Source organism: Sceloporus undulatus, chromosome 7 (assembly GCF_019175285.1).
Source record: "Sceloporus undulatus isolate JIND9_A2432 ecotype Alabama chromosome 7, SceUnd_v1.1, whole genome shotgun sequence".
In the NCBI taxonomy this organism is placed as follows: domain Eukaryota; kingdom Metazoa; phylum Chordata; class Lepidosauria; order Squamata; family Phrynosomatidae; genus Sceloporus; species Sceloporus undulatus.
Window position 1 is genome coordinate 22,386,563 of NC_056528.1, and position 9,545 is coordinate 22,396,107.

The 9,545-nt window shown below is 45.3% G+C and overlaps 1 protein-coding gene across 2 annotated transcripts in view; it reads right to left on the reverse strand.

The window, feature by feature from the left end:
- SETX (senataxin) overlaps positions 1 to 9,437 on the reverse strand; it is a 48,128-nt gene extending 38,691 nt beyond the window's left edge. For both annotated transcript variants that reach the window (XM_042478560.1, XM_042478562.1), the window contains exons 1-3: positions 9,131 to 9,437; positions 1,827 to 1,998; positions 729 to 936 (exon numbers count right to left, since the gene is read on the reverse strand). In XM_042478560.1, coding sequence (XP_042334494.1) covers positions 729 to 936; positions 1,827 to 1,997 — 379 coding nt within the window. In that variant the 5' untranslated portion in view covers position 1,998; positions 9,131 to 9,437. The remainder of the gene's footprint in view (positions 1 to 728; positions 937 to 1,826; positions 1,999 to 9,130) is intronic.
- Positions 9,438 to 9,545: the final 108 nt, after the last annotated feature.

Sequence of the window (9,545 nt, forward strand, 5' to 3'; positions counted from 1 at the left end):
TAAAATCACTCAAACCTATATCAAGGTTTGCCCCTTTTGTGCCAGGGTCAAACAGGCAGGAGGCAAACCAAGGGGGTTGCTACAGCCACTGCCAATGCGAGTGACTCCTTGGTTCCACATAGCAATGGACTTTATTCCAGATCTACCTGAGAATCAAAGCAGAAACACTATTTGGCTGGCGAAAGACCTATTTTCCAAGCATGTTCACTTTGTGGGTTGTAAGTTTCTGCCTACTGCCGCACAGTTAGCTGGTATGTTCATAGCCCATGAGCATAGACTCCATGGTTTGCCTTCCAAAATTGTGAGTGACCGGGGAACGCAATTCAACTTGCAGTTCTGGAAAGTGCTGCAAAAGAAACTGGGGTATTGAGCACGCACTGAAAACCTCCCATCATCCACAAACGGATGGGCAAACAGAGAGAGCAAACTTGGTTTTGGAACAATAGCTTAGGTGCTACACTAATTATTTGCATTATTATTTGCCTCATGCTGAACTGGCATTTAATAGCGCAGTGAATCAGAGTACTAGTTATTCCCCTTTTGAAGTGGTCTATGGCTATGAATCCAAAATTTTGCCCACACTCAAGGCAGAAACAGCAGATCTGATCCCACTGACTGACTGGATTACAAAAATCAAGGAGACATGGCCTAACAGAGTTACAGCCCTGGATGAACCCAAAAGTGACTATAAAAATATGCTGACCAGGCAACTGTCATCTGATACTCACTGACATGCTCATGGAGGAGCAGATATGGATACTTGAGTATTTCCAGCAATGGCACTCGGAGGTGCTTTTCAAAGCCAGGACCCGTGAAACAGCACAAGGGGGTCTCCCTGTCTTCTTCCACAATGTAGAGGTCATCATCTTCACCATCCTCCTTCAGAGATTTCTCAAAGTGGGCAACAAGACGGCTAGTTTCCAACTCCCACAAGACCTGCAATTAAAATCATCACCACCCTCAATGAATTCTAGAATAAAAGCAAGCAGTTTGCTAAATGCCACACAGATATTACCACCAGGAATCACTGGAGAGGACAACAATCTGTTTAAAGGTGAAATGAGTGCAAGGTGAGTATTTTAAAACATTATAACAAATAAAGAAAATCTAACGGTCAATGGGTTAAATGTAGTTTTAAGAGTGTGCTGGTGAGAGTGAAAGTCTAAAGCTGATTCCAACCCAGTACCTTCATGGAGAAATACCATGGAGAAATAAAATATGTTTTACTTAGCATATATACTCATCTGTAAGTTGAGAACTTTATGGCCGAAAATTGACCCTAAAATCCCGGGTCAGCTTATATTCAGGTCAATGTACCACTATTGCTTAGAAAGGTCCTGAAACAAGCACTGGCTGATGCCCCACTCTTCCCAGCTCTTCGTGCCTTGAGGCATGGGTTTTTGTGTGTCTCTCTCTCTGTGTGTGAAAGTTTCCCAATCCAATTTGAAAACCTTCTTTTCCATCACTTAGAATCACTTACGGTTTTAGTTTAATCTTATCCTAATATAAATGTGCTACCTCATTGCTTCTTCATGTATTCGTATATGAGACCCATTATTTTCAATGGTGCTCGAGCACAGGCGGAACTTGCCTTATGTGACGGGGTCCAGAACGGATCCCTGCGTAAGGCAAGGGACCACTGTATAGTTGTAGTACAATTTGTATTTTTTAAAGTTTTTTTTCTTTTTGTATTTTGATTATTGTGTTTATATTTGATGTATTCAAGTTTTACAGCTTTTTCCCTTTAGAGCTTCTACATTTCTAGCCTGTTTGCCAACCTCTGGCCCTTTCACAATACAGTGGCCTATAAACCTACAGCATATTACCTCATGCAACGTTGGGAGCTGATCTCTGGCTTTGTGGTACTCATCCACACACTCCAGACAGTAACAGAGGTCATCATTTGCTGCAGTAAATTCCAATGTAGCAGAAGCATAGCGTCTTAATAACTTGATGGCTTCAGAACCACCAGGTGTGCACCAACAGCACGTACTCATTCTGCAAGTAAAAGCATGAGTAGGAAGACAAGAGAAAGAAAGGAAAGAGAAAAATTATTTGATGGCATGGAACTAAACTGGCATGAATACAACATGTTAATTCAAGCAGAAATCCTCATGCTTGATCTTTACTGACACGTTAGTATATGACAGCAAATGTTATTTTGAAATCTGAGAACAGGTGTGCCAATATATTTTTCTAATATAGAGTCCATACAGACAGCCAAAACAAAGCTGCTTCAGGTCTCTTTGCAGGTAGGCTGTTTAAATGACACACGCATCTTAAGAGGCCAGAAGCAGCGACAAAGCTGTGCTCCAGTCCTTAGAGCTGGAGCATGGGTTTGGCACAGCTTCTGGCCACTTAGGATGCATGCATCATATAAACAGCATACCTACAAAGTGACCCGAAACAGCTTTATTTTGGCCTGTCTGTACAGGCTCATAGTCTTCAACCACAAAGCCTTCTAGGGCAGTTTATACAGTAATAAAAAGAGAAGCCAGCCCGTCATCAGGTTTGCAATTTAAAACAGTGCAATACCAAAAATGGGGAATGGGATCCCCGCGTAAGGGGAGGGCCCACTGTACTCATTTGCCATACCAGACAGCAAATTCCAATGCAGTTACAAGAAATTCATGGAAAACCTTTTTAATGCTTGAAAATTAAGTTTTAAAGACAAGCACAAGTACATGGACTTACAGAAAGGGGGCATTTGAGATGAAGTCACTTAAAGCACAGGCAGGATAGGATGGACCAACTCGGTCGTATACTGCCTGCGGATCTGGCCGATTCCTAGCTTTAGTTTAGGCACTAGACGCTATGGAACTACCACTGCTGTTCTACTAGCAGACCCCTGCTGTGAGCCATAAGGGTGGAAATGGGGTGCCTGGCTTCACTCATGTAGCCACACACTCTTTCTGATATCACTGCAGGTAGAATGGCAGTGGCAGATAAGGGTATGTGCAACCATCCAGTATACTAGCTGTCATGCTGGGATTTCTGGGAAACTTTGCCGCAAAATGCCATTTTTTAAGAATGCACTAAAGGCTAGTGCGGACAGGGTCAGGCCAGTTCCACTGGAATGGTGTTCAGTCTGCTTGTCCGCAGTCTAGGCTGTTGGCCTGCATCATCTAAACAGAACAACACCAGACAGTAGGGAACATAGGCTTTTTGGACCATGCATATCATTCCAAGTTATGGATCAATGATATACATTAGATTGTTTGTTGTTTCTCAGATGACCCTTGTTTTAAGCTACTAAAAAATTATTCATAAGAATAATGGATTGAAGAAAAACAAATTTAAATTGAATCCAGACAAGACAGAGGTGCTTACTATCAAGGGTCCTAATCTGGGGCCAGCAATGTGTCAATCAGTTCTGGATGGGGTCACATTCCCCCTGTTTGCAGTTAGGGAGTACTTCTGGACCTATGCCTCCAAATGTTAGCTGAGATAGATGCAATAGTCAAGAGTGCCTGTTATCAGCTTTGTCTAATACATCAACTCCACCCCTTCCTAGAACCAGAGGACCTAAAGGTAGTAATGCATGTGCTGGTAACCTCAAGGCTGGACTTCTGCAATGCACTACACATTGGGCTACCCAAGTCCAGAAACTCTACCTGGTTCAGAATATGGCAGCCAGACTGATTACAGGTACATCCAGGAGTCATCACATTACACTGATACCAAAATCACACTACTGGTTGCCAATTAGTTTCCAGGCAAAGTACATAGTGTTCGTTATTACCTTAAAAGTCTTACATGATTTGGGTCCAGGTTACCTACAGGATCACTTTCTCCTGTACAATCTGCCCTGTACACTTGTGTCCTCTAGAAAATGTTTGCACCAATTGGCCAGGACTAAACTGGCAAAGGTTTCCCAGAGGATCTTTCATCTGCTGCCCCAACTGTGGCATGACCTGCCAGAAGAGATTCGACAAGTGAAAACACCAACTGCATTTGAAACAGCATTAAAAACTTATACTGTATCTTCTGGCAGGCCTACCCAGTCAAATTTAAATCATGACTTTTTAATGTCTGTATGTGCTCTTATGTGTGTAAATGGCTTCATAGCACTGTATTTTAACTGTGGTTTTATGTATTTTAATTGTTTTGTATTTCAACATGCTGTACTTCACCTCAAGCTTTGAGGAGAGGTGGGGAATAATAATAATAATCTATAGAAACATGTTAAGCTGACAATGGTAGCCAAATTGTGGGTGGGGAACCACCACACCACACTCCTTCGTCTATTTGCATTCACTACGCAGATATGTTTTTGGCAATGTCACAAGCTACTTCTGTCCCCATCTTCTCTGCCTTCCTGCCCACTGTCTGGTACCCACTTCCTCCCTGTATTTTTTCCTGCTCTTCAGTTGTTTAAACAGCATTTAATAAAAACCCAAATCACCAAATTGCTACTGCTTCTCCTTCTTCGTTCTCTTTTCTCTCCCTTGCTTTTTCTTTGTGGGTGTGCATTTGATGCCTGGAGGCAGGCAGTTTGTACTTTCATTATAATAATTACAAAGCACTGGGATCAGAGACGCTTTATAAATCATGTGACAATGGATGGAAAAACCAGAGCACAGCCTTTGCAGAATGCATCAAATACTGTGGCTTACCCTTATATATCACCTCATTAAACCAATTCCACCAATAACAAAAAGTAATTCTTGGAGGAGATGCACATCTAAGCCACCTGAATTCCAAGTCCATGTCAACATGCTACACAGAAGTCTCATGAAGTTAGGTAGAATTTGCTTTCAGGAAAACATCAGTACCAGTGGGAAGTCTAAAACAATGTAACATCTGTCCTCAGATGCCTTCAGGGCCATTTCCCACTATGATGTCAACATTCGCAATGCACTTTCTACTTAAGGCCCCCAAAGATACAGAGTCTCTCCCACAGGAAGTTTCAGTTGCACATCCTTGAAGGGTGGAAGGATAGAAGTGGAAGAAAAACAGAGAACTAATAGCAATCCCACAGCCTCATGGGAGAGACTCAACTGCAGCACCAAAGAAAATCTTAACAGGATAGAAAGAAATCCCTAACACAAAAGGAAGGGGGGACTACAAAGAGATGTAGAGGAACAGGTGAAAGGCTCTGCCTAGGGAATTCCTCCAGTCAACACAAGGTCAGTATCATAATACACCAGTTATTGTTATGCTATGGCTGCCTCCTGTGGAATTCTGGGCTTTGTAATTTAGAGAGGGCTAAGAACAATCTAGAGCTAGCATGGTATAGTGGTTTGAAAGCAAGACTATGACTCTAGAGATCAGGGTTTGATGCTCAAGCATAAAAACCCACTGGGTGACCTTGGGTAAGTCATACTCTCTTGGCCTCAAAAGAGGGTAGTGGCAAAGTGAAACAGTAGCACTATAACCATGTAGTGTGATATTGTCCATGAACAACACAAAAGATACTGGTTCATCTCTCAAACCAAGACTCTTGTAACAGTCCAAGAATCTTCACCGTCTGCACTGCTGGCGGGGAACTCAGGAAAGCAAAGTTTTCACTCTAGAACAGTTTCTTTGCTTATGGCAATGATGAAGTTCACTTTACACTGCATCAATTGCTAGCAGATTTTGAGAAAGAACCTGACTGAAAGCAGCCTTCTTCTGGGGGAAAAATGAATCTGAAGAAGCAAACTACAAGCGATGAAAGCCCATGCTGAAATGTCTCAAGAGATGCTACAGGACTCTGCAGTGTTATTCTGGGACAGACTGACACTGTTGCCCTTTCGAAAAGCAGAAGGGAGATTCAAGATCTCACACTACACAGCAAGTCATGGCAAGCACCTTTAGGACCAAACAGTGAGCGACTCCCACGCTTGAATGTAGACAAGAGACTTGGGAGAGGCCAATTATCCTGTACGTATAAACAAAGATAAGAAGGGAAGTTTCAAGGCTAAAAAAGAGGAGCAGAAGGAAGTGATGTTGGAGAAGGAAATGCACAAGGAAAGTGGACTTCATAGAGGACAGTATCTCACAAATTGGCTACATCTGACCAAGTCCATGGAGGATAAATTTACTACTCTTTTAAGGTATTAGAAGAATCACAGGAAGGATCAATGAAAAGTGAAACAGAAGCAGTCAGCTTCTGTGCCCTTGTCTCCCGGAGACAGGCTGGCTGGCCAAGGTGGGCTAAAGAGGCCTTTGATCTGATCTAGGGTCAGGTCTCCCATGGGAGGGGGGGCTGCCCATTTCCCCTCCTCCTGGAAGAGAGGCATGAAAACAACCCAGCCCCAGGAAATGCCAGTGAGCCTGCTTACTTCCTTTTGGCCCAAAGTACTCTGATGCAACTAGGGGCCCCATTCCCTTCTGCTCCTGCTGTCCATCGGAGCTTTGATAAGGACCAGCCCAAAGCATCCCTCTCCCAATCTCCTGGGGCCACTACTGACATAAGGAGGGGGGGCACTGGAACCATCCCTTCCATTACATTTAGATGCTATTCCATGACAAGCTGACTATTTTAGCCAAGAAAATGATACCAGAATTGGTTTTGTCCTGCATTTTTCTTTTCCATTCATTTTTTCCCCACTGACATATGGTGTAGCACAGCAAAAAATCTTGTCCTCTTTTCTGTAAACCACACTTCAGATCATCTGACTTGCAACCAAGTTGACTTGCTTTTATAGGCTGAGTTTAACTAATCCCTTCCATCCCATGATGGGCTTTATACACTCCGGGCCATCTTTACTACATCCTTTTTAAAAAGCAACACCTAGAAGTGGCTAAGTATTCAGTGAGATAGCCATGCTAGCCTGTTGGAGGATAAAAAGATCTCAAGGAGTTTGGCAGAGCCTTTCCAACTGACTGTGAAAAAGAAATGTTTAGCATAAGCTTTTGTGTACTACACCATTTTACAATGCCATTTGATTTAACAGGACTTGAGCATCCACGGATTTTGGTATCCACAACGGGTTCTGGAACCAAACTCCAGCGGATACCAAGGGCCCACTGTAGAGGACAGAGGAAAAAAATGCCCAATGCATTTCCTGTACTTGTTTACTGGCACCATTCCACCCTACCATTTCTAAAACTGTTTCTGTCCAGATGTGTTGTACTACAACTCATATCTACCCAGCGTATATGGAAGGCACCAGGTTAGTTGAAAGACTGAACGATGCAATGAAGCCTTTTCCAGCATGGTGCCCTCTAATATGCTAGACTGCAAATTCCATATACTATGCAATTCCCAGCTACCTGTAGTGCGGACCCTACTGAAAAAAAGGACACAAACACACAGAAGTAATGATAACAGTTTCAGCCTACCCTTTCAAAGGTTCTGAGGCTATTTCATTTCCCATCAACACATATTTCCCCCATCTTGGTGGGGAAATTGAATTTACACCGCCCTGAAAATGTAAGTTCATGCCTTGAGTGTATTCCTGTATTTAATCCTGAGCATGGAAGCTTAGGTTGCAGCATGATCAGTATTTGCACAGCCAGGCTTCTGCACCAGCTGCACCTGCTCTTAGAGACATCTGATCTGTCCATGGTGACATATGCCTTTGTTGCATCTTGTTGGGTTTAGTATAGCATAGTCTACATGCTACAACTCCTTTGAAGAGCTGGTCAAAGAGCTGCAGCCAGATGAACTGGGGCTGGCTACAGGGAGGACACAACTCCCTTTTGCAAAAGCTCACCATCCATTTGCATCCAATTCAAAGTGCTGGTTTTCACCTATGATGTCCCATACATCTCAGGTCCAGGGTACCTGAAGGACTGGACTCCCTTTCTAATGAGGTTAGACTGGCAACTTCCTTGCTACCCTTTCCCAGGCAAGTGAAGACCTTTTCTCATTCAGCAGGGTCCAAAACACACTGCAAAAATAATCTGGTTTGAGACCGCTTTAACTGCCCTGGCTCAGTGCTAGGGAATCCCAGGAACTGTCGCTTATTGTGGCACCTGAGCTCCCTTGAGAGAGAAGCCTAAATATCTCATGAAACGACAGCATCCAGGATTTCCTAGCACTAAATCAGGGCAGTTAAAGTGGTCTCAAACTGGGTTATTTCTGCAGTGTGTTTTGGACCTCAGTCGGCAGGAGCAGACCAGCGAAGGGCAGGGGGCCTTGAAGAGGCCTCACCCGCAGGGTCTCCATGAGGCAGGGAGGACTCCAGCGCACTGAACAACTGAAGCAGAAATCAGGGACCTCTCAGAGGAGAAAAGAGATTTATTGCAACTTTCCTAGAATCATAGAGTTGGAAGAGATTACAAGGGACATGCAGCCCAACCCCATTCTGCTATGAAGAACCTCTCCATCGAAGCATCCCTGACAGATGGCCATCCAGCCTCTGCTTAAAGACCTCCAAGGAAGGAGACTCCACTACACTCCGAGGAAGGAGTGTGTCCCACTGTCAAACAGCCCCGACTGTCAGGAGGTTCCTCCTAATGTTGAGCTGGAATCTCTTTCCCTGGAGCTTGCATCCAGGTCCTGTTCTCTGGAGCAGCAGAAAACAAGCTTGCTCCCTCCTCAATGTGACATCCCTTCAAATATTTAAACAGGGCTTTCATATCACCATTCCCCTCCTAGTTTCACAATATTCAGTTGCTGAATAGATAGACAGCACTGAATAGATAGATATTCATAGACCATGAGGCATTAGAGTCTATGCTGCGGATCACCGCTGATGGAAGAGCCTATTATTGTAGTTGTTATTGTTTTGGGTCTTGCGTGGCTCCAAATAGCAATCATAGACAAGTCATTTCGACTATAAGCAATTGACTGCTTCACAACAACAAGAAGAAGAAGCTGCAAGGCAGGAGAGACTAATAATGAACTGCTCAGCTACAGAAAGGGCATTATGCAGAGATACATGGCTGAAGCAGGCTCCCTGCGAAAGGGATCTGGGTCCAAAACGCGCCGCGGAAACAATGCTCTTCGGAGCCGCTTGAACAGCCTTGGCACGATGCTAGGGAAGCCTGGGAAGCCCAAGTTTCGTGCTCCTCCGCTAGAGAGCTCCGGTGCCGCCAGGATGAAGCACGGCTCCCAGGGTTTCCTAGCACCGCGGCTCCGCTTCTTCCCGACGAAGCCAAGGGAGGGAGGGAGGCGAGCCTCCCAGGCCTCCCGCGGCGACGCTTCGTGAGGCGAGGAGAAGCGGCCCCTTCCTTCCTTCCTTCCGGCTCGGCTCACCTCCTTCTCCTCCGGGCGGCAACCTCCGCGGCCAAGGCTCCGCCTCCGCTGCCATGGGCTCCCGCGCCGGGCCCGGCCTTCCTCCGCCTCTGCCTCAGGCGCCTTCCCTCGCAGCAGCGCCCGGCCAGACCCGCTCCGTCCCTCCCTCGCGACCGCCGCACTTCCGGTTCCGCCCACAAAAAAGGGGGCGACCATAGAGGAAGGCGAGAGAGAGAGCGCACCACTTGCGCATGCGCCCCCAGCTCCCTAGACGACGCTCTAGCCAACGGATTTCCAAACTCTATTCCTCCGCTTCCGGTTGTTGTCGCGTTTATTTACTTCAGCTCCCAGAAGCCTCTGCCATAAACGCCAATAGTGTGGGGTTCTGGGAGTTGGAGTCCCACAGCCCGGCAAGGCCGAGTTCAGCCCCGGAGAC